This window comes from Rattus norvegicus, chromosome 19 (assembly GCF_036323735.1).
Source record: "Rattus norvegicus strain BN/NHsdMcwi chromosome 19, GRCr8, whole genome shotgun sequence".
Taxonomy (NCBI): domain Eukaryota; kingdom Metazoa; phylum Chordata; class Mammalia; order Rodentia; family Muridae; genus Rattus; species Rattus norvegicus.
Genome location: NC_086037.1, coordinates 44,352,502 through 44,376,876, shown reverse-complemented (window position 1 = coordinate 44,376,876; position 24,375 = coordinate 44,352,502). Strand labels below are relative to the sequence as shown.

At 42.7% G+C, this 24,375-nt stretch overlaps 1 protein-coding gene across 2 annotated transcripts; it reads left to right on the top strand.

Moving 5' to 3' along the window:
* Window positions 1-6,572: 6,572 nt before the first annotated feature.
* On the top strand, window positions 6,573-22,208 carry Gypa (glycophorin A). Of its 2 annotated transcripts, NM_001401066.1 has the most exons (7): window positions 6,681-6,723; window positions 9,070-9,144; window positions 13,510-13,584; window positions 16,038-16,067; window positions 17,023-17,108; window positions 19,098-19,166; window positions 21,326-22,208. In NM_001401066.1, the coding sequence occupies exons 1-7, from the start codon at window positions 6,690-6,692 to the stop codon at window positions 21,353-21,355; spliced, it is 399 nt and encodes a 132-aa protein (NP_001387995.1). In that variant the 5' UTR covers window positions 6,681-6,689; the 3' UTR covers window positions 21,356-22,208. The 2 variants fall into 2 exon arrangements, with proteins under 2 accessions (XP_006255471.1, NP_001387995.1); XM_006255409.5 differs by lacking the exon at window positions 21,326-22,208 and having other exon boundaries at window positions 6,573-6,723; window positions 19,098-20,209.
* The last annotated feature ends 2,167 nt before the right edge of the window (window positions 22,209-24,375 follow it).

The window sequence follows — 24,375 nt, the reverse complement described above, 5'->3', positions numbered from 1 at the left end:
TTATTTATCAACTAAACCACATGCTGAAGTATGAGCTGCACATCAAACAACCACAATGTACTCGAACTCACTAAAATACAGAGCACACTCATAGGCAATGGTGAAACATGGTTAGAAATGGTAATAGCACGGTAAATAGAAATACCCCAAATGTTTGACAGGCAGTGTACTTCTAAACAATCCATGTGTCAAGGAAGAAATGTGAGAATTATTGATAAATGGAATTGAGCTACAGTGAAAGTATAATACTATAAAATGTGTTGGCACAGATGAAGTATTACTCAGTAAAAAAATATGGACTTAAATTTGTATTTGAAAAGAAAAGGGTATGTAAATCAATGATTAAGCTTTTTTTCTTCACAAGCTACGAAAGAGAATATCAAATTACAGGTAAAGAACGTAGGAGCAATGATAAAGTGTCTGCAAATGGAGAAAGGCAGAACAGCAGAAAAACACAACAGTGTTGACTCCTCAAAGTTATTGAGAATTATTAAGGAAGCTTGAGAGAAAATACCAATAATCAACATCAGGAACAGAAAACACAATGCAGGAGGGGTTTTACAGAAATGAGATTGAATCTGACAACTTAGATGAATGGAAAGTGCCCCAAAACTCACACAGAAGAAAACCAGAAATTAAAGTATATTTTGATAAAGAAAATTTAATCTGTAGATTACAAGATCATTCATACTTAAAAATAACCAAAACATTTCTATAAACAAAACACGACACCTACATTTTTTAAACAAAATAAAATAAAGCAGAAACCATCATATCGAAGTTGAACAGAACAAGCCAACAGGGAAATAAAAGAGCCCAAGAAAGCCACAAGAGCCAGAGACCCATTTGCTCACACACTCGGGCGTCCCATAAAAATACTAAGCTGAGAGCTACAATATGTATGCAGGGGACTTGTGTAAACTTGTGCAGGCCCTGGCCTTGCTGCCTCAGTCACTGTGAGTTCAGATGAACTTTGTGTGGTTGATTTAAAGGGACTTGTTCTCCTGCTCTCCTCTATATTGCCTGACTCCTAGTGCCCTCTGCCCTCTGCCTCCTCCTCTGCAGGGTTCCCTGAGCTCTGAAGGGGAAGGATTTGATGGGCTCATCTCATTTAGAGCTTATGTTCCAAGATAATCAATCTCTCTCTCAATCTCTCCCTCCCTCTCTTGCTCCCTTCCCTTCTCCCCTCCCTCTCCCTCTTTCTTTGGGGGAGGGCATATGTGAGGGTGTGAATGTATACATGTGTGTGTATGTATGTGTGAGTGTATATGTGAGTGTATGTGTGTGAGTATGTATATATGAGTGTGTGTGTGTGTATGTATATGAGTGTGTGTGTGTGAGTATGTATATATGAGTGTGTGTGTGTGTGTGTCTGTGTGTGTATAAAATGTCTTGCTGTAGGTTGTTGTTGTTAAAATATAAGAAATAAAAGAAGTATGGTTGTCTTTTACCCCCCACTAGATCCGGCACTGCGGTGCCCCAAGATATCTGCTGGATATCTTAATTCTCAGTCAGCAAAGCCTCTCACCTGCTCTGCTCAATCCCATATCACACTGCCAAAGGCCTCTCTCTGAGCCTGGCAGCAGTCTCTCTACCTATCTAGTTCCCAAGGCAGAAGCACACATCCCAACTCTGTGGTGGCCCAGACCAGCTGTCGCACACTTTCTTACACTTAAATCGCTACATGAAAGAACACACAACACAATAACCTTTGACCCAATTGATAAGCTATAATTGCCCACCAAAACATACAAAACCCAGTACCACCCATCCCTTAAGAACATTAATAACAACCTGTAAATACACAGAGCAGAATCTTAATGTCACCTGCCATTATTTTCCTGCCACAGCTTCTTCCTTCTCCCTCCTCTCTCCTCCTCTTCCTTCAAACTTCTCTCCACCCACCCTTCCTTCTCATCCAATGCTGTACCTGCCCCTCACCTGTATTTTACAAATTAAATGGGGAGGTTCTAGTGAAGTCACCTGACTCCAGAGCACTTGACTAGGCAGCTGTCCTTGGGGCAGTGGAATTAGCATCAAAATACAGATAACTGCAGGGCAAACTACAACAGTAGGTCTCTGTATTTGTTCCCATCTGCTGTAGAAAGAAATCTCTCTGATAGTGGCTGAAAAGGGCACCGATCTATGTGTATAGCAGAATATTATTAAGGGTCATTTTATTGTTACAATTTTTTTTCAGACAAGTAGCATTTTGGGTACTTTTATTTTTTATTGGATATTTATTTACATTTCAAATGTTAACCCCTTTTCTGGTTTCACATCCATAAACCCACTATCCCATAGTCCTCCCCCTTCTTCTATGAGGGTGTTCCCCCACCCATCCACCCACCTCTTCCCACCTCCCCACCCTGACATTCCCCTACACTGGGGGGGGGGGGTGTTCCAGTCTTGGCAGGATCAAGAGCTCCTCTGCTACCTATGCAGCTGGAGCCATAGGTCTGTCAATGTGTACTCTTTGGATGGTGGTTTAGTCCGTGGGAGCTCTGGTTGGTTGGTATTATTGTTCTTATGGGGTTGTAAACCCCTTCAGCTCCTTCAATCCTTTCTCTAATTCCTCCACTGGGGACCCCGTTCTCAGTTCAATGGTTGGCTGTGAACATTTGCCTCTGTATTTGTAATGCTCTAGCAGAGCCTCTCAGGAGACAGCTATATCAGGCTCCTGTCAGCATGTACTTCTTGGCATAAGCAATATTGTCTGGGTTTGGTGGATGTATGTATATGGGCTGGATCCCCAGGTGGGGCAGTCTCTGGATGGTCTTTCCTTCAGTCTCTGCTCCAAACTTTGTCTCTGTATCTCCTCCTATGAATATTTTTGTTCCCCCTTCTAAGAAGGACATCCGCACTTTGGTCATCCTTCTTCTTGAGCTTCATGTGGTCTATAGATTATATCTTGGATAATCCAAGATTTTGGGCTAATTTCCACTTATCAGTGAGTGCATACCATGGGTGCATTTTCTGATTGGGTTACTCACTCAGGATGGTATTTTCTAGTTCCATCCATTTACCTGTGAATTTCATGTAGTCATTGTTTTTAATAGCTGAGTAATACTTCATTGTGTAAATGTATCACATTTTCTGTATCCATTCCTTTGTTGAAGGACATCTGGGTTCTTTCCAACTTCTGACTTTTATAAATAAGGCTGCTATGAACATAGTGGAGCATGTGTCTTTAACAAAGGTGCTAAAACCATCCAGTGGAAAAAAGATAGCATTTTCAACAAATGGTGCTTGTTCGACTGGAGGTCAGCATGTAGAAGAATGCAAATCGACCCATTCTTATCGACATGTACAAAACCTAAGTACAAGTGGATCAAGGACCTCCACATAAAATCAGATACACTCAAACTAATGGAAGAAAAAGTGGGGAAGAGCCTTGAACACATGGGAACTGGGGAAAATTTCCCAAACAGAATACTAATGGCTTATGCTCTAAGATCCAGAATTGACAGATGGGACTTCATAAATTTGCAAAACTTCTGTAAAGCAAAGGACACTATCATTAGAACAAAATGGCAGCCAACAGATTGGGAAAGATCATTACCAATCCTTCATCCAATAGAGGGCTAATATCCAATATATACAAAGAACTCAAGAAGCTAAACTCTAGAGAATCAAATAACCCCATTTAAAAAAAAAAAAAAAGGACTACAGAGCTAAACAAAGCATTCTCAACTGAGAAATATTGAAAGACTGAGAAGCACCTAAAGAAATGTTCAACATCCTTAGTCATCAGGGAAATGCAAATCAAAACAACCCTGAAATTCCACCTCACACCACTCAGAATGACTAAGATAAAAAACAAAAAAACAAACAAACAAAAAAAAAAAACCCTCAGGTGACAGAAGGTGCTGGCAAAGATGTAAAGAAAGAGGAACAGTCCTCCATTGTTGGTGGGATTGTAAGCTGGTACAACCATTCTGGAAATCAGTCTGGAGGTTCCTCAGAAAATTGGGCAAAGTGCTACCTAAGGCCCCAGCTATACCACTCCTGGGCATATACCCAAAAGATGCTCCAACATAGAGCATTTTGCTTTATCCTGGTCTCTAGACTGTCTAGACTCTGGTGTCAGGTAGGAGTTTCACATCATGGAGGGGGCCTTAAGTCAAATCAGTCATTAATTGGTTACTCTAACAAGATTTGCTCCACCGTTGCCCTAGCGAGTTTTGTGTTTGGGTTGATGGTTAACTCTCTCTTTTGGTAGCCTTCAGAGTACCTTCCCATACCCTAGGCATTAAAACAATGGTTCTCCACCCGTGTGTGTCAACTCCCACAGTGGTTGCACACCCAATATCCTGCATATCAGATATTATTACGATTCATAGCAGTAGTAAAATAGCAGTTATTAAGTATTGATAAAATAACTGATAAATGAGGAACTGTGTAAAGGGTCACAATGTTAGGAAGGTCGGGAACCAGAAATAGAAAGGGAACCTGTGTGGAGCTCCCCAATACAGTAGTCTCTCCTTCACAGGCTTCAGACTGGGCTTATCCCAGCACCAAACAAAAACAAAACTGAAGGAGATAAAGAGATTTTACACCAGGCAGGGAGGTGCATGCCTATAATCACAGTAGTTGGGAGGTGGGAGAGGGAGGGAGAATATCCATTCAAAGTCAGCTCTATAACAAGTTTGATCTTGCCTGAGCCACAGACTGTCAAAGCCACAAAGAAGCAAAGAATGATCTTGGGTTTTTTTCCCATTCAATATCCTAGTTTTTAATTGAAATGTATCTCCTTTTGAACAAAGACAAATCAATTAACCTTTAAAGTATTCACACAGCTCCCTGTGGGAATAAACAAGGACTACCTTACAAACTTGTCCATTCCTTGGTTCTCAAGTCCAAAGAGTGTCATTTGCCCTGCCCCTCTAACTGGGTCATTTTGAGTGTCCTATGTGTACAACCTTGTGTTTCCTTAAGTCTAAAAAAGCATTTTGGTAAAGAAAACAAAGTCAGGATTAGTTCGAACATTCTGACCAAGCAGGCTGGACACGCTATAGGAACACAGAGACAAGGTGCAAACTACCAGGTCTCAACTTACCTGCCCCTTTTTCCTTGACCCTCCATGAAAAACGTAAGTCTCGCCCTGCTGGTGAGATCAGTATGGAGCCACCTGCAGGAATCACCAGAACCAGAGGTAGCTGGCAGATATTGGTAGGCAGAAGTGAATGGCTAAATCACGTAAGGTAGATGTCGGAGAGACTCCAGTGATCCCAGCCATTTTCCTCCTTTCCAACATCTTAGCCTGTGTTTTTCTGCACGTCACTGCAGTGACCCGCCCAAGACTACTCAGAGAAAAGTAGCCAAGCACATAGAGCACCGCCAACCTGGTGGGACCCCTGTCAAGTCGAAGGTCTCGAGCACATTTGTTTTAATCTTCAGACACTGGCTCAAAATTCCAAAAGATAGTTGTGTTTGCCTGACACATTTGCGGGATGTAAGTCATAGGTACGATCTGATGATATTCCTGAACAATGAAGATCAGGGAGGAAGGAAAAGTTGGAATGTTCTATCCAGTTTCTGTTTTTTGGTTTTTTTTTTTCCCTCCACATTTCATTTCTTTTCTTTTCTTTTTTTTCCTATCTTTATTAACTTGAGTATTTCTTATTTACATTTCGATTGTTATTCCCCTTTCCGATTTCCGGGCTAACATCCCCCTAACCCCTCCCCCTCCCCTTCTGTATAGGTGTTCCCCTCCCCATCCTCCCCCCATTACCATCCTCCCCCCAACAATCACGTTCGCGTTTCGTTTCTATTATGCAGATCTGCCACTAGAGGTCGCCACGTGCTTCCATTTCCACACACTCCAAATTCCACCAGCTTTTGCCTCTTTAATCGGAGGCAGAACGCATCGAGACCACCAGAAGGAACCGCACCTCTGTCTTAGCAGGCAGTCAGTCCCTGCCCCGCAGTTTAGTAAGGGCTAATTTTCAAAGAGTTTCCATCAAAACTGCTCTCCCGTGTCCCGAGCCCAAGCCATGTCTCTGCTGTGGTCCTGCTTCTCGCTTCTCCTTAGCGCTGCATGCCCTTCCACTCGAGTGCTTCACAAGGAGGTTGGGGTTTGCCTGGTTTTGTTTTCTACCGTTTACTCTTGTTATTTGGTGACTGACTCACGCTCACTGAGTAGCAGAGCATTTTAAAGGAAACTCACTAACTGCTTTTGCAGCCACATGGACACTGCAGTTCAGTTAGAATTCCACTTTCCTGGACGATTTCTCCCGACTCACGTTCCTTTCTTTCCTGTTTGAGCTGTCACAAACTTGACAGTTTTTCAAACCTCAGAGTACTCGATTCGTACACAAGAAGACACTTTCTTAACAGATCTTGGGGACCTCCACGTTAGAAACACTTTATTCTCCAGGTCTAGCACCTGCCCTGACCTCTGCAGTCCGTCTCTTGTGGTTGAGCGGTTCCCACTGCTACCTCGTGGTGCTCGCTTCATTTACATGTAGTAAATTTAACACAGCAGGCAATTCTTTGAAACAAAGATTTTAATTACACTCTAGTCATCACAGTTATGCAGACTTCCAGTTATCTTTATTAACAGACACTAAACAATGTTGCATCATTTAAATGCTAGCCAATGAGTAGCCACGGTCTGAGGAAGGTGGGCCTGAGAGATACCAGCAAGTAGGCAAGGCCAGAGGGTAAGGCTAACAGACACTGCCAATATGACGGATCCGACTCCAGCCACCGTGACCTTGAGTGAGTAAATGTTTCCAACTTGATGATATTTTATTGTCAATGTACTTATTTAAACTATGGATTGCCTCAATGCTGGTTTTCTCAGTTAACTGAACCAATGACTGAGTAGTATATTAAATTTCAGTCTGGTGGCTGGATTTTATTAGGGTTCTGAATAGCAGTCCCCTAGTCTGAGAACTGCCTTTGATTCTAAGCCTACATAGCATTGAAAGAGTATAAGTAATATCTTTGTATAAACAAACATGTTAGTTTGCTTGGGCTATGAAAAGACTTATTTCTAAGCGAAGGTTAGTAGTGATGGTTAGGGTAGATTATGTCCTTTCTTTTTCAAAACTAGTATAACCAGTTTCTCCTGCTGAGGGGAGACGAGCACTGAGTTCCCTTTGTGGAACTGTTTCTAAGAAAACAAAAACAATAACAAAAACAAACAAACAAACAAAAACCTTTCTAATTGGTTTAGGTTCTAATTGGTTTGGTTTGGTTCTATGGCTGGGCTGAATCCAAAGTACTATTTTATTAAAATTAATTCCTTGAATTTTATAGTAGCCTCATTGTGAGCCTCCTTCTGAGGATATTTTAAGCAGTGTTTTCTCTAACACAGTGATTCTGTGTTAGAAACACCAGAGTCCAGGCAGCTCGGTGAAGTATATTTCATCCTCAGTCAGAGGGAGCAGCAGAGAGCTGCGGGCCATTTTGTAGGATGCAGGGGTGAGACCCAGACTCCCTGGCAGGTTAGGGTGGCACAAGCCTTAAGAACACAGGTATAAGGAACAGCAGAAGTGAGTTCAAATCTAAAAGTCTGGTATCCCTGAGGCAAATCATTGGCCCTATCTTGGCCCCATCTGTAAAATGTAGGCAATGCTGGTATTGACCTCATAGCAACCACATAAGGGCTGAGCAAAGCATTAACACAACACAATGTACTCATCCCAGCACCTTATGTAAGGTACATCTGCTTATTGTATATTAAGTATGAGTTATTGCACATTAAGTATAAGACTTATCTTCATAAAAGGAATTGATAAGTACCATTAAAATCGGTGCTCGTTATGGTAGCCATGGCAGAGAGAAAAAGCTGGGCACATGGCAGAATAGTACTCCATGATGTCTCTGTATTATGGGCAGATGGTCCCAGGCTGCCTCTGCATTTCAATCCACGTGTCTAGAGCAGCGATCGGCAGGCCCTGTGGACATCGGGTATCTTTGGTGTGCTAATTTCACGTCCCTGCCACATCCAGCCGCTGACAGAAGGACTGTGTAATACGTTTGGGGCCTCTAGGATGTCTTCACAGTGACTACTGTGGCTCACGTCTCTACCAGCTCTTTACAAAAGTCACGTTTCTTCCGCATCCCCAGAACTTATTTTTAAAACAGAATGCCTGTTACAGCTGGGGATCGTGCCGTGACCCCCAGCACTCAGAGGCAGAGGCAGGTGGATCTCTGTGGTTCAAGCCAGTCTGGTCTGCATAGCATGATCTGTCTCAAGGCAAAAAGCTGGCAAGATAGCTCTATGACTCAGAGTGCTTGTCGCTCTTGCTGAGGACCTGAGTTCTGTTCCCAGCACCTACAGGGCAGCTAAAAATTGTCTATAGTTCCAGTCTTAGGGGTTCTGATGGCTCTTCGGGACTGCACCAGCACCAGCACATGCAGGAAAACACTCACACCCATAAACAAAAAATAAATAAGTCTTTTATAAATAGCGGTTCCACCTGGAGTGAGATGGCGATTCCCCGGCAGTGACTAGCATCCCTGCACACACTCGCACCCCCTCCTATGATTATAGGAAGTACCTGCTCAGATCTTTTCACCATGATTAAGGATTGCCCAGTGTTTTTGAGGAGTGTTCTGCCTAGCTAACCTTCTGCCAGACAAATGGTTGACGAGTCCTTTGACACTCTGCAGGCAGTGGGAAGCACATGTAGAAGAACTTTCCTGCTTTTTCTTTGCAGCCCATTTTCTTACAGCCATTCTCCATATACCTTTAACTCTGCATTCCCAAGAAGAGCATTCGCCACCGTGGTCAGGACTGGGTAGGGCCTATGTTTTCACTCCACATTTCCACAGCGAGGGGCGCTTGCGCTCTTGAGAACCCTCTGAGTTCAGTTTCCAGCACCTACAGAGCAGCTCACAGCTGTCTGGGACTCTACTTTTAGGGGACCCAATGCCACCCTGGCTCCCACAGGCACCAAGGGATACATATGCACATGCAAGCAAACACTCATAGCCATAAACATAAAAATAAATAAACGTTTTTTAAAAAGTAATCATTGTAGCTGGGGTTGAGATGACAGTCTCCTGTGGACTGTGGGAGGCTCATCTTAACTAACTTCTCTCTTTTCTGTATAGATTCTGCTCTTGTATCCACTTCAAGGCTGGCTTCAACTGTACATTACCTGAGTTCAGCAGCAGTGCCAACATCACGTAGGTTCTGTGTTTTTGCATAATAGATTTGTAGTCATTAGTATTTTATCTGAATCTCTAGTAAGACATATACGCGGGCTGGGGATTTAGCTCAGTGGTAGAGCGCTTACCTAGGAAGCGCAAGGCCCTGGGTTCGGTCCCCAGCTCCGAAAAAAAGAACCAAAAAAAAAAAAAAAAAAAAAAGACGTATACGCAATGTCTTCTGGGCTCAATGAACTGACATTAAAAAATATTGAACAGACACTCCAATGCTTGCCTCTGGGAATAGGCTCCTGGACTTTTGTCCCTGTGTGTTTTAACTAAGCAAAGAGAATTGTCACATGGAGCACTGAAGAAACATTTAAAAAGGTTTAAAAAATTAAAAAGAACAAGGCCTACCCCTGCTTCTTGGGAAGCCTATGAGGAGGGTGCTTGCAGAGCAGTGGAGGAAGGCGGATAACATTGGTCGCTGTGCTGTGGTCGTTAAAAGCAGCTTAGAGGTTCCTGGTGAAGCTCGCTCTCAAAGAACACAACAGAGGAAGGAGTCACAGTGGACACATCAGCAAGGCCTGGTGGCACTTTCTCCTCTCAGTTTTTCAGCGGGTTTGCCTCTTCCGTGAGGTAGGAATTCATTCTCAAGTCCCTAACTGTCACACCAAATGCCTGTGAATAAAACCCCAGACCACCCCTCTGATTGCAGGCTTCTACCATACCATAATGAGGTGGTGTTTTGGCCAATGCCTAATTCAAAGCCGTGAATACCCCTCACCCCAAGTATTGCTTAGCTCCCATGCACACCTCAGCACAGGTCTGCGAGAGGAGATCTAGCCCTTATCTCCTCACACAGGTCCTGAGATGTTTTAGGTCAGGCTCAAGTTTAGCAGCTGGCCTGAACTTCCTCTAAGGTTATGGAACGAAGGCATTAGCCAATTTACGCAATGAACTTGTCAGAATTCAGGAAACCAACCCACTCGACTCAAGGGAGAAGTTTAGTGCTTGGTGGTGTGTGTGCTTATAAGTGAAAGAGACTTGGCTGTGCTTCTTCTAGGAAGACTGAAGTGATGAGCTCTGTCCTTGGCATCACTTTGTCAACATTTCCACATGGTTTCCATGCAGGTAGCAATCGTTCGTGCCCAGGGCTGTCACCAACCCCTTGGCACTCTCTACCCAAGGCTACAGAGGCAGGCATCCCACTTCACAGAAAGTATCTCCAGAGAGAACTGCCTGCTACTGGTTTCTGTTGAACAAGGTTATGGTGTATATTTAAACGTGTGTATTTGTCCCAAGAAAACAAGACTTTGTAAGGAGTATTTACTGAGTCCTGACCCAAGCCCCACTTGATTTTTTTTTCTACAAGTTCTCTGCAGTCAGTATTCCATTTGTAGATGAAAAAACCAGGAGTTTGAAATATTTTGAGAACTTACCAGAAGCCAGTGAACAGAGACATTGCAATGCAAATCTAGACAGTTTCAATATAGTCTCCTCACGCTCAACCAATTTGCTACCGCCCCTCCCCGATAAACAGTCACTTCATTTTTTTTTTATGAGCATAAAGTGTGCCTGAGACGGCGTTTACCATTTTTCCATCTTAAGTGTTTGCTCCTCCCATATCACTGTGTATTTGTCACCATGGTCTTGCTTCAGAATGTTCTCATTATTCCAAAAAAAGCAGTCAGGCAGAACCATTATCAGTCCCCTCCCACCTCCCCCCAACCCCCATTACTCCATCCCTTCCCTCCCTCTCCCCTCCCCCACGGCCCCACCCCCACCCCTCCCTGCCCACAGTAACTACTAAGTTTCTTTCTGATATGAAGAAAATGTACTTTACCCTTTGCAGTGTAGATAGCCAAGTTATTGAAAATACTACTTTCTCCTGGATCTAAATCCTATGTCACTGATCTTTGGCCTGTCCGCCAGGGCAACAGCACTAACACTGCAATTTTTTTGTTTCTGTTTCTGTTTCCTTTTGTTTGTCTTTGTCGTGACTTTGAACTCAGAAGGTTTGAGTCTTCAGACTGCATTCTTGAGCCCTGCTTTGGCTGCTTGACTCTCTGAACTGCATGTGATTTCAGGATCAGGTTTCCCCTTGTTAAGACACTGAGCGGGCATGCTCATTTAATGTGGTCAGCATTGATACAATGTATGCTCATTTAACGTGGTCAGCATTGATACAATGTGTGCTCATTTAATGTGGTCAGCATTGACCACGTATACACTATTCATACTCTCATTATACAGCCAGGAAAGACACAGAGATAACTGGCCAAAGTGCCCTGAGTTCGAGCTACTGGCATTTAGGAAATTCTACTCTAGCCAATGTGCTAACTGAATACGCTGAGATGGTTTTCTTTCTCTCACACCCTATTCCAGTCCTGGGTCTTCCTTCCCCTTACAATGTGAATGTGTTTTGCCTTCTTTTTCCCGTTAGCTGAAGCCTTTAGTGAAGGTTGATTGTCTCCCTCCTGAGTATAGCTACTAAGCTGCCTCTAAACCTATAGGACAGCCCTGTTAACATTTTACTCTTTTCTAACATGGATTATATTTTTTAAATCTAAGAGCAACTGTTAGATGTGGCCAGTCCCATCATGATTATATTGGATACTCAGAATGAAAGAAGTTAATTAAAATACAAAACAAGACGAATACAGCAATCTAGTCGAAGTCACCTGAACAATGGACGGTGATGCTGACATGTGTAGCTTACTAGAAAAAAAATGTTATACAAGTCCACCCTTCCCCTTCCTTCCTGAGCTATTCAAAAAGGGTGCAGATCTCAAAATCCCTCTGTCAGGCAATGCAACAGTGTTCCTACTTTGCAAGGAAATGAGAGCAGGCATGAGGACAAAGTATATGCTCATTTATTAACGGGCAAATTGGAAACAAATGTAATTATTTGTGATTGCAACTCACATGGATTGCATTTTCTTCTCAACCTGTCACAACTGGAGACACGTGTTAAAATTCCCTACCACATTTATGTTGGGTTTCACCTGTTCCCAGTCTGTGCTGTAGTGTTTAGGGGCTATAATGCCCATAGTTGCCTAAGCATCATTCGTAATGTGTCTTTTACAAAGATAGCTTTCCTCATCCTCTTCAGGTACAGGGGCTTGCTACCAAACTTAACACCCTGAGTTTGATCCCCAGAATCCACATCGTGTGTCTTTTGGACGCTACACACACACACACACACACACACACACACACACACACACACACACACTGTGGTACATTGCATGCCCCCACACATATACACATGTATAAATAAATAAATGTGCACCCTGTTGGAAGTATAAAGTATGTCCACATTTATTTGCTCGTCCCCTCTCTTACCTATGGAAAGCCACATAGCCCATTGGTTCATTGACCATCTTTATGTCTTAATGGATCATGTATGGGGTGGATAAGGCTGTACATAGCCAAATGACCAGTGGCTTCTATGGGCCTTGAAGAAACGCCAGGTGTCTCATCTTGACTCATGAGAGAAGTATCTCAGGGGATCAGAGAACCCTCACAATTGGGCTCTGTGACCAAAGAGGCTCGTTAGAGAAATAGGGGCTACAGAGAGCTAAGCATAGCCTGTGGGTTTTGAACAACTTCCGAGGGGCCTTTAGATTTTCAAGTGCTCAAGACAACAAAGGAAGAACACTTGACAGCGTGTGAATGTTCCGTGAGCTTACTCTACTCTGCCCATCAGTCCTGACCAGAGCACAACCATATCCTCTCCTTACGCTTTGCTTCCACTCTGTCTGCTTTTTCACCAGAACAATCTAAACAGGCAGGTCCGCACTGCAGGCAGTGTTAGTCAGAGATAAGGACTCTGTAAGGAGGGGTGGCTTGCTGGTGAGAGGACTGCTTATCCAGAACATTCTTGGCTGCAAGGATGGGTTCCCTCATGAAGCTCTCTCAGCCCTTTATCCACCTCCTCCTGTATGCCATCGATAGTGGTTTTCACCCACTGAGACTGTAATGTAGGATAAAGTCCACACTGTGTGGTGCCTGCCTATCCCTATAGCCTCTGCTGTCCCTCCACTTCTCCAGCCTTTTCCTGTGGTGGACTAGGAAGGAAGAGGTGAACATCTGTAGTGTCCACAACTTGTAATGATGTCTCAAATTCTAGACCACCTGTGATATTATTGATTCTGTACTTGAACCTCCGTGCAGTCTAAGTCTGATAAAATACAACGTCAATCTCTTTTTGTCTATGAGGTATCCCTAGAGATGTGCTCATTTCAGAGCAAAGGATACTAAAGCACTCTTGCCTCTGCTGTGCAGGCGATCTGAAGCTGTGGCCAATGGGTGTTGGGATGAAATTGGCTGCTGCTGAGTTTGCTGATGCACACCAGGCACTCCATGGTTATTCCACCTCTCAACTTCTGTTTTGCACAGATGCACCCCATCACACGCCCCTTCCTGAAGTGCCTGTTAGAGCCAAAGACCTCACCGACTTGTCATCTCATACAGGTTCGTTATATTTTCATTAGTTGCACTGGAGTCTGTGTTGTGGTGCGGATGGGATCTGACTGGTGACCAAGTGACTGTAGGGAAACTGACCAACACTGAGGAACACAAGCTAAGAGGGCAGGTTGTTCAGGGGCTCTTGACTTGGCATAGTGCACAGAAATAACACTGTTTATCAGAGACATTGCTGAACCAAAAACACCCTAAGAACATGCCCAGAAAATGGGGGGTGGGGTGAAAAATAAAGGAATCCAGGAGTAAACCAGAAGGCTGTAAAGAGTCTGGAGAAAACCTAATGAGCTCACCTGAGCTGACCCCATTCCGCTACAGACCTTGAATGAATTACCTTGAGGCACCTCAATGCTATTAATCTCAAAAGGAGGCCAGGCTCACTTGCCCCACAGCGTTACTCCACAGATTAAAGAGAGGTAAGTAAGAGAGGAGGCCAGCAGGCCCAGCGCCAGACAGATCCCGGTGTCTGCAGAACGATAGTCTGTAAGCCAAATTGGCTGTTGAGATAAGGAGTGGGGCTGTGGTACAGTCGCTTGTGCAATCTCTCTCCCTCCCTTCCTACCTCCCTCCCCGTCTAGTTTTAAGAAAACCATTTCCCAAAACCTGATTCAAAGTAAGGTTGGCCGTCTTCTGTGGGTAGGATTTGGGGAAGGCACTGCCCATTTACACTACAGCCTGAGAAAGACTCACCACGGCTTCAGGATCCAAGAGACTTGGGATTGTCGGGAAGTGTCTCCTGAGATGAGCGGAAGGAATGGGTTTCAAAAGCCAAGGAGAAAACTTAGGCCAAGTGTTTAGAACTAATTATCCACACTCACAGCTCTGATTGACACTTAACCTCAGCACGAAGCCAACATGACAATGTCATCTGGGACAGTCAGGTCCTGAGTGGACACACAGTGCTACATGACATGTGTTCTATAAATGACAGCTGTGTAGGGGACAGGGCGCTGTTCATTTTCATGCATGGTTAATAGAGTCTAACCAGAACTCAGAGATATAAAAGTTTTAATTCTTACTTCCTCTGGGGAAAAACACAACTGTAAAGCACAGAGACGTTGAGAAATACGTTTAAGAACTCTCGCAAGTGGTAGGCATCCCCTGAGTGAACCCAAGGCCTACATGCTCAGCACCGAAGACGGAGCAAACAAGCTTGATGAGCCTTGACTTTTCGGATAGATTTTGACACCTTTCAGAATTCTCAGTCCTGGAGAGTGGCAAAACACATCCACTTTCTTGGTTGTGCGATACCAAGTCACATGAGACAATTATTTGTAATAAAAGCGGGAGACTTGAGTTGTGCTAGTGTGAGGGCTCCATGGGGTGAAAGGGGAGCTGAGGAAAAAAAAATCTGTGGTGTGAACTGGCAGGGGAAGGTTGATTCTATTGGGACCCTTACAGAGAGGGAACCCGACGGGACCGTTGCCAAATGTTCAAATGAGACACAGTAAGTGTTTGGGTTTCGTGACATAAATCTAGGGGACTGAGAGCCACGTGAGCCCTCTGGAGGCTGGACCAGAGTTTGTGTGCAGCACTGTGTGAGAGTCCCCTTTGGCCTCCCCATTTTTACATGCCCTGCTTCCTGTGGGAGTTATTAGGTGATTCCTCAAATGCTCCCATCTACTGGCTTGTTGGCCACTCTTTCACCCATGAATATTTATTGGGCGGTAAAAGTCTTCACTAGTGGTTAGAATGACACATTTCCTAAAATACTATGTTAGTTACTTTCTGTTGCTAAAACAAAGCACCAGGACCCAAAGTGATTTATGGAAGACCGCGGTATTCTGGCTTGTTTCCAGGGGAGAGACCATGAGGTGGGAGATGTGGAGATCTCACATCTGCAACTGCAAAGACAAACCAAAGTGAGCCATTAGGATGGGATACAAGGCTGTGACTACCTACCAAAGCCTGTCACCAGCACTGAACTCCCTCCAGGAAGGCTGGCACTCCATATTTCCTCACCAGAGAGTCCCACCATCGAGAAGCAAGTGTTCAAACACTTATCCGAACCAACACAAACACTTTAGTGTTGAAGGGCTGCTCATTCCTTTTGGTACTGGACAACCAATTTGGCACGCTCTTCCCTGGAGAAGGCCATCCCTCCCACTCCCAGCATTCCTCAATGGCCTAGAGTTCTCTGAAAACAAACATACAGGTAGCATCATAGAGACCAAACAAGTTATATTTAGGAATGTACACATATATACTTATACATATGTGCACACAACAACAGTTTATAAGAACATCATAAATTTGAAGGGCAGTGGGGAAGGATCCATGGGAAATTTGGGAGAGAGGAAATGGAAGGGAGAGATGTAATTAAATTATAATCTCAAAAGAGAAAAGACAAAATCCTCTACTTCCAAATGGTTTTTGTTTTGTTGTGTTGTGTTTTAAGGCATACCCTTCTTACTCTGACTTACTTTGAAAACTTGATTTTTCAGGAATGTTGGAACACGAATTTTCCGCGCCAGGTATGTTGATGTGTGTTAATGAAATGTCATCCTTTCCATTTTTAAGTTATAGGGTTTTAGTTTCAAATACGTAGTAACTGACAAAGACCCATGTTAAGAAGAGAATATATGTCATTAACATTAGTGACAAAAGCAAATATTCCTGATTTTGAAGTAAAAACTTTTTTTTTAACCTTGGATGTAGGAATGCACAATTTGATCCTTTTTTCCTAAGTTATATTTTCATAATTTTTAAAATCAACTACAGACATCTGACAAAAGTCTCTTTGTTTATTAAAAACAAACAAGCAAACAAACAGAAACAAGAAAGAAACTGAGTCTTCCTTTTGCTGCCAATTAGTTAGCATAATATAAAAACTGTGTAGAGACCATTTCTGTCTCGGTCCTGATTCACCTTCATCCATATCTTTACAACCTCCATTCTAACTAACATCATGTTATTTTATCGGTGAGTATACAGGAAACGTGCCCCAACGTGTCAAAAACTTAGAACAGTGCTTCTAACTGTTGCTAACCATGGAGCTCAGTCTCATTTATAAGCTGCTTAGACAACTTCTCTTCCAAACCTGTGTTTCTATGATCCATTTCATGCCTGTTGATCCATTAAGACATTGTTTTCTCTAGTAATGTTCAAACCATCCAAGGTTTTGTGGGGTTTCCCCACCAGTGCAGAAATCTCTTGTCTGAGGTTATGCCTGCAAAGAACACTGAATTTTGGTGTCAGAACTCCGAGGTGATGGTCAGATGTTAACCCACTGTGTGACTCCGAAACAGAAAGTTCTGGATTCCCACGGGGTTACTGTCAAAATCCAACATTTTTGAAGATTCAAAGTGCATGAAATTATGAAGTATTAATGCATTTTCTATGAGCAGGTCAGGGTATATCTATCATCTTACTTGGTTTTTCAAATGACACAGTTGATTTTGTGCTTTCTTTGCTGTGTGTCTCCCATAGTGGCGATACTCATCATTTTGGGGGTGATGGCTGGAATCATCGGAATTATCCTTCTCATCTCTTACTCTATCGGCCAAATAATAAAGGTAAGAGCTCAGTGTTGCATGTCAGGTACCAGTGTGAACAAACTTGGGTAGCATATTCTTCTGTAACTGAACACAAAGAGAAAGAGAATCTTACAAAACTCCATCCTTTGAAACTAGACACAGAAAGGCACAGAATCCTCCACTGAACTGTTTTTGCCTTTGCCAAATTTAAGGTGACTCTTGCATATAAATTTATTCTCCATGCCTCCAGTATGAGGTTCCACAAAGTTCTTGCCTAATATGGTTTAGTATATTCTGATGGCTAAAGATGAGCCAGTGAGATTTCTACTTTAATTTGTGTATAAAATATTTAAGACAATATGTTATACTTAGATTCATTGAAAACTTTTTACTTATTTCCTTTTTTAAGATTTATATTTTAATTGTGTGCCTGTGCACACGTGTGTGTGTTTGCATGAGTTTGTGTGTGTGTGATTTAATGCACATTTCATAAATGTATATTCGTCTGTGTGTGTGTGTGTGTGTGTGTGTGTGTGTGTGTGTGTGTGTGTGTTATTACCTCCAGAGGTCAGAAGTCATCAGATCCCCTGGAACTGGTTGGGTGCTGGAAACTGAGCCTGGGTCATTTGCAAGAGCAGTAATGATCCTAACCACTGAACAGTCTTTCCAGACACCCTTCTTCTTATTTCAATCCCCACTGTTTCTGAAATAAGTTATTAAAATTTCACCCATGATTTTTCACCATTTGAGTTCTTAATGACTAAAGCGATTTTAAAATACATATTGCAAGATGGTATGTTCAGGGGGTTATCTCTATAATTTGTTAAATGTATACCTCACAGCTTTCTAAAGCACATAAAGATCTACCTAAAGATGTTTAAGACCCAAAACCTGTGTGTGCGTTCCTGATGCTGCCACTGGATCTGCAATCAGGTCCTATGAGTTGAGCACCAAGTCACAGAAGGTCAACAGCTGGGCACTTTGCATCTTCTGTTTTTATTCTCTCTCTGTCTCTCTCTCTGTCTCTCTCTCTGTTTCTGACTGTCGGTCTGTCTGTCTGTCTGTCTGTCTGTCCCCCTCTCTCAGATTGCTCCACCATAACCATGATCTATCTGGAATATTTGATACAGTTAGGGTGATGGCCACCCTCCAGTAGCAAAGGAATCACACTGAGATTGACAGGAATTCTACAATTTCTTTGCTCGCATCTTTACTTCCTACCGGCAATTCCGATAATCAGCAAATTCTGCCACTGATTCTCACTATTCAGTATAAATGTGTCTTCCTTAGTAATACTCTGTCAGTCAAGGTTACTCATTTCATTATCTATTAATAATTAAGTTGTATATTAATTTATGGATGCTTGTCTGTGGTATGGGATATCCTGGGTATGAGACGAGTTTTTTGTCTAAAGTCTACACATTGTAAAAAAAAGTCACTTTCTGAGAAAGTATGTGAAAATGAAATTCTCTCTTAGGTGATATTCAAACCCTGAAAAGTCCGGCTGGAAAAACCCGTAGAATAGTCTCTCTTTATATACAAAAATATTTGGATCTGCTCAACATGACTCAGAAATTATATTTCATTCATTTTTAGTTTTTATTCCCATTTTCAATATTTGTTAGAGCAGAGAATATGGAAAAGTCAATCTACGGGATAGCATGACCCCTGTTGAATTGAAATACTATTTAGAAACTCAGGTGTAAATTTAAATCAATGAGCTGGACATGGCAGTGTGTGCCTTTAATCTCAGCACTTGGGAGGCAGGGCAGATGCATCTCTATAAGTTTGAGGCCAGCCTGATATACAGAGAGAATCCTAAAATAGTCTTGGCTATTTAGTGGCAACAAATACAAAACAGAATTTAAATCAGTGTTCATACGTACCTACGGAACAGGGACTACACAACATTCAACCAAAACTAAAGGACTTTAGAAAAAATGTTTTATTTGAGACATTTTGATTGGGGGGGGGGTATCTTTAGCTTTTAAAAAATGGTAGTGATAGTCTTTTGTCTTTTATTTCTAGAAAAGGTCAGTTGACATACAGCCTCCTGAGGACGAGGACCAGGGTGTGCCTTTGAGTTCTATTGAGCAGGTTGGTCTTGATGTCTGTATTGTCTCTTGCATGTAGGGAACAGAAATGGATTAGTAGACTCAGTCTTTCAGAGTCATGGGGAAGAAACGTACCTACATTCCCCAACGCTGCTTTTATAAGCCTGAATTTTTTTCTTTTTAATGTGAGAATTGCTTGTAGGGTAAAGAGAGTCTCTCCTAGGTACTTCTTAGTTCCCAACCTGCGGAGTGGTGCATGTAGGAGACCGGACAACAGAGGTTAGGATACAATACTCCAGCTGTGCAGCCAGCGGCTTCCAAACTCACACACACACAACCCCTTACTGTGAAACCTTGACAAAGTTGCCCTTCTCTTCCCAGCATATAGGAGGCTGTGGATTGGAGGAAGGAAGATTGTGGACTGGAGGATAGCCTGGACTATGGAGTGGGAGCCTACAAGGTGTACACATGGCCATTAGCTCTTGTCAGTGCTTAGACTTCATTTCTAAGTGACCTCCTTGCATCCCGCAGCGAGTCTGGGCTCCTGCTCCCACTGCCTATGCAGGTGCTGAGTTGTTCCACACGTGGACGATGGCAGGGCCATCTGTTCATCCAGAAGGATGATGCCTCAGGATCATTGTCTGTCTAGAGAGAATGTATTACCACCCTTAAAGGTGGGACATAGGCCAGGTGTGGTGTCACACTTGGGAAGCAAAGGCAGGCGAATCTCTTCAATTTAAGGCCAGACGGTTTTACATACTGAGTTCCAGGACAGCCAGTGTGTGTACAGAGATCCTATCACAAAGGGAAAAAAGAGAAGTGAGGGATTTTTACAAGTTAAAAAGAAAGCACCAGGCCGGGTGATGGTGGCACATTACCTTTAATCCCAGTACTCGGAATACAGAAGCAGGGAATCTCTGGGAGATATTAAGAGTGAGTTCAAGGACAGCCAGGGCTACACAGAGAAACCCTGTCTGGGAAAAAAAATAAAGAAAGAAAGAAAAAAGAAAAAAGGAAGGAAGAAGACGAAGGAAGGAAGGAAGTTAGGCAGGGAGGTAGGGAGGAAGGGAGGGGGAGGGGATTAAAGGAAGGGAGGAGGGGGAGGGGAGGAGAGAAGGGAGGGAGGGGAGAATATAGACTTTTAACAACACTGGGGGCCTCCATACCAGTAAGAAAACAGTTTAGTGGATCTGAGGCTGAGTGGTGCCTCTGTAGTTCGGCTACGCCCTGCCGATATAGTTTATTTGCTCCAATGCTGTTCTCAGGAAACTGCCTGAAGCACCGACCTAAGTAGTGAGTGCTGGGAGAGAAGCCAGCCCAGAGCAGTGAGTTGGAAGGTCTGAAATTAATTGAAGTTCCCCCCCCCCATAATTATTTAAATTCATAACAAGTGAACCATTCGTGTAGATTAAATTATTCAGGGTAAGTTTGTGAGCGAAGTGAAATGAGTTACAGAGTTCAAATGCATCCCGTAAGAGATCTGGGAAAACACAAAATTGTTTAAACATGCTTTAGCCCTTACTTTAGGGAACACAGTTCTAAACAGGTGCTGAAGCTGAAAGCCTGAGGCAAGGCTGACTCAGTGGCCTCTGTAAGAACCAGGCATCGGCAGGGATGAGCAAGGCAGACAGTGCTTGGCCGTGACGTGACTTGGGCTCTGCAGGGAATTCAAGTAAGGGAACTGAGTCAGGTACTGTTGTAGCTTCCTTGTGTATCTCCACCAGCCATGCACTGGGAATACCCAGGAGACTGTCTTGTGGTACAGAACACAGTAAGCTTCTGAGCAGACTCTTCAAGAACGGGAAAACAATATTCCTAAGAATGGCCTCGCAGACTTGAGGGCCTGCCTTCTATTTGAGCACATGTATGTGAATCAACTCACGTCATTACTGCCTGGGCACCAGGTTCTGCCTCTACCCTCCTGTGAGCTCCTCCTCTCTGGAGAAAGGAGCAGCAGGAGAACTGTGAGATTGCTGAAATAGATGTTCTGAAGAAAAAAGAAAAATTCATGCCTTTCTAAAACAAACAAATGGAAATCCTCAAGTAGAGCTAAATGAAAGGTATTTTACAGCAATTATATTCAAAGACTATTCCAAGATTGTAGAATCCAGGTATATATTGGTGCGATGATTTTGTGTTATTTTAAGTCTAACTGTGTCTTATACGACTGCTTTGAAACCCCTCAACCCCATCCTTTTACAGACCGTTAATCAAGAGTTCGCCAATGTTTGAAAGACCTCGAGGAAAACAAGACTTCAGTTGGTGGAAAAAGTAATGCAAAAATCAGATGTTTCAGTAAATTATGTACCCTCCTGAGCTGCACTGTAAGAAGAAAATGTCACCTTTTGAGCCTCCATGATTCACTACAGGGGGTGGGGCACCTCTGTTCACTAATAACTGAAGATGAAGAACAAAAGTTTCCTTGTAGGCTTGATTTTGCTGGCAGAAATTTGTGTAACTCTTTGACTAGAAATTTTACTCAAAAAAAAATGTCAGTCGAGTTTCTGTGCTGTCCTTTAAAGACTGACGCATTCTATTCTGTTGTGGTTTGTTCATGGTGATGTTGTGCAAAGGTGTGACATCCAAGTTTCTTCATCACTTCAATTCCTGAGCCCATTCTCATTTAATTTAAGCAAATTAAAAAACCAGCAAGTCCTCCTGTGTTCTTCCTTGCACACAGGCAAGCACACAGCTCTCTGTTAATGGGAAGGACACTTTACCCTCTCAGAAATGCCGCAAACATAAATATAGGTAAGGACACGCCTCCATTATTCGGTATTTCATGGGTAACTCTTGAGTTTTCAACAAACTTTCTGAACCCATCCAGTGGAAGCCTCCCTTGTTAATAAAACTTTCTAGATATAAGTGATGAAGGGGTTTTGAAACTACACTGCTGCCCATTCCTTTATAGAAAAACTTAAAATAATAATGTTTTTAAGAGGACATGAAGTTAGGAGGAGTGGGGAGGTAGGGGTGGATGTGGGACTGGCAAAGGGAGAGAGTAAGGGATAAGTATGTTCAAAATACATTGTATGAAATTCTCGAATTAATAAAAATGTTTTAAAAAATCAACACAAACGCAAAACCTGTGACTGTCTATTTCCACATTGACGAGAGTCCATATGACTTTGCCTCACATGATAACTAAGTAGATAGGTATATGCACGTATTTGGTCCTGGAAACTTGAATCTATTTTTAATATTTTTTTTAAAAAAAAATCTACTTGTCTGTTCAGAGAATGTTTTATACTTGCCACCTATTTAAAATAAAAGAATGGCAATAAGAAGAGAAAATCTGTTTATATAATATTTTAAGTAGGTTTGAGAATATCATTAAGTTAATTTAATTCAACGATGACCCAAATACCACGGTAATTTTAAGTGTAATTATTTCAATAAATATAAAACATTAGACTAAGAGAGGGTTTGAGTCTAACCTTGTCTCTGAAGCAATTTACTGGTCAAAGACAGGAAGAGATTAGCGTAATGTTGCTGTCTCAACCAGAGCCCCAGAATGCAGAGGACAATTAAGGTGCAAACTGTTTTCCCCTCCTCGAAGTGTTCTGACCCTTCCTACATACTTCTCTGTTGGCTTTCATACCGAAAGGTAGTGTTTGTAGGAAGAGCGACCTTTATCCTCTTCGTATTTTTTTTTTTACAATTAAATCAGCAGAAAAAGAAAAAAGAGAGGCTGTAAGAGCTCTTTCCTGTGAAGATGTCACCGTTGACTCCCTGTTGACTCTAGCTGAAGTTCTTAAAATTGGAGATTGAAGGGAGCAAGGGCGAGCTAGTTAGAAAACCTTTTTCTCCAAGCTGCATCATGGTCCCGGGCTCCACCTCTTCGCTGGGGTGTGGGTCCAAATGAGGACAAAGCAGCATACAGTGTGAATAAGGAACGCGAAGAACCAGGGTGCAGCAAACCAAGTGTTGCAGTGATAAGCGGTGACACACCCATTGCCCTCTCGTGGGTTTTAAGTACTTATTCCATCCAATAGTTATTTCACAAAAGAGAGCCCTGAAATACAGATGCTATTCAAATAAAAAGAAACGAAAACAATTCTACCCCACAGGATGCGTGGGCCCGGGTCAAGACAGGGTGAAAGTGTCTGTGTCCCCAGCTCTGCCTGCCGGAGGCCACACGCTCACTTCCGGCTTCTAGAATTAGGCATGTCTTTTGTTGGCAGCACAAGAGTAGAACATTCCAAGAAGGGTTTTATCTCCAAGCATGTGGATCACCTGAGGGTTTAACAAACATATCATTCTAGAGTGTTCATCAGTCAGAAGTCGCTGAAGGATTCCAGGAGACCCAAGGCCCCACAAAGAAAAGGACAATGCTAAGAATCCAGTGTTCCCATGTGTAGCACCCTCTTCTCGCTCTCACACACAGATGAGCTCTGGCTCGCCCACAGGTGTGCATCCTTTGTCTCCTCTGTCCTAAAGTGCAGGTATAACAGGTCCTGGTCACACGCTACATATCTTCCTTTGATGGACAATAAAGTGACTCTTGGAGGTCTGTTCTGCCCAACCTCAGCCTCTGCATAAATGTATATCATGACCTCCAAGGAGACTTCTTTGGATGTGTACAAATATAAGGTACTTTGGAAACCTCGGGATATGATGACATCATGAAGCAACCTGCAAGTTCTAAAAATAAGAAAAGGTGTTAATAAATAAAATGATATGTGAGAGATGACAATGAATTCCTCACTAAAAGCCCAGTGTGTGCATGTGTGAGTGTGTGTGTGTGTATGTGTGTATGTGTAAGTATGTATGTGAGTGTGTGTATATATGTGTGTATGTATGAATATGTGTGTGAGTGTGGGAGTATATGTGTGTATGTGTGTGAGTGTGTGTATGTGTATGAGTGTGTGTTTATGTGAGTGTGTGTGTGTATGTTAATGGAGTCCCTCAAAACAATGGAAACATGTCCCACAACTTTTTTACCATTCGCCTGTGTATTTACTTTGCAGGGTGATGTCTCTAGGCTTTTACGACCTCAGCAGTGACTAATTGAAGAGTTAGTGATGTGTAGTACATCTCGTGACTGGTGTTAACACCTACTTCTTTTTTTAAAAAAGTTTGAAATCTCATGGCAGAAAGGATATTCCATTGTTACCAATGGGCTTAGCTGTCAAGAATATGAGAGAACAAAGGAGGGTCATCCAAAGCTTCGCATACATCCTCTACATGAAAACTTTAACTGAAAGTAAAAGTCTCATTCTGAAAATATCATTTCCCTTCTTGCCCTTCAA

What these genes read in the sequence shown, in the direction of transcription:
- Gypa (XM_006255409.5), top strand. Translation starts at nt 6,690, where the DNA reads ATGACGGATCCGACTCCAGCCACCGTGACCTTGA. An exon ending in CGACTTGTCATCTCATACAG is followed by an intron (nt 13,585 to 16,037) that starts GTTCGTTATATT and finishes TTGATTTTTCAG; the next exon opens with GAATGTTGGAACACGAATTT. An exon ending in ACACGAATTTTCCGCGCCAG is followed by an intron (nt 16,068 to 17,022) that starts GTATGTTGATGT and finishes TGTCTCCCATAG; the next exon opens with TGGCGATACTCATCATTTTG.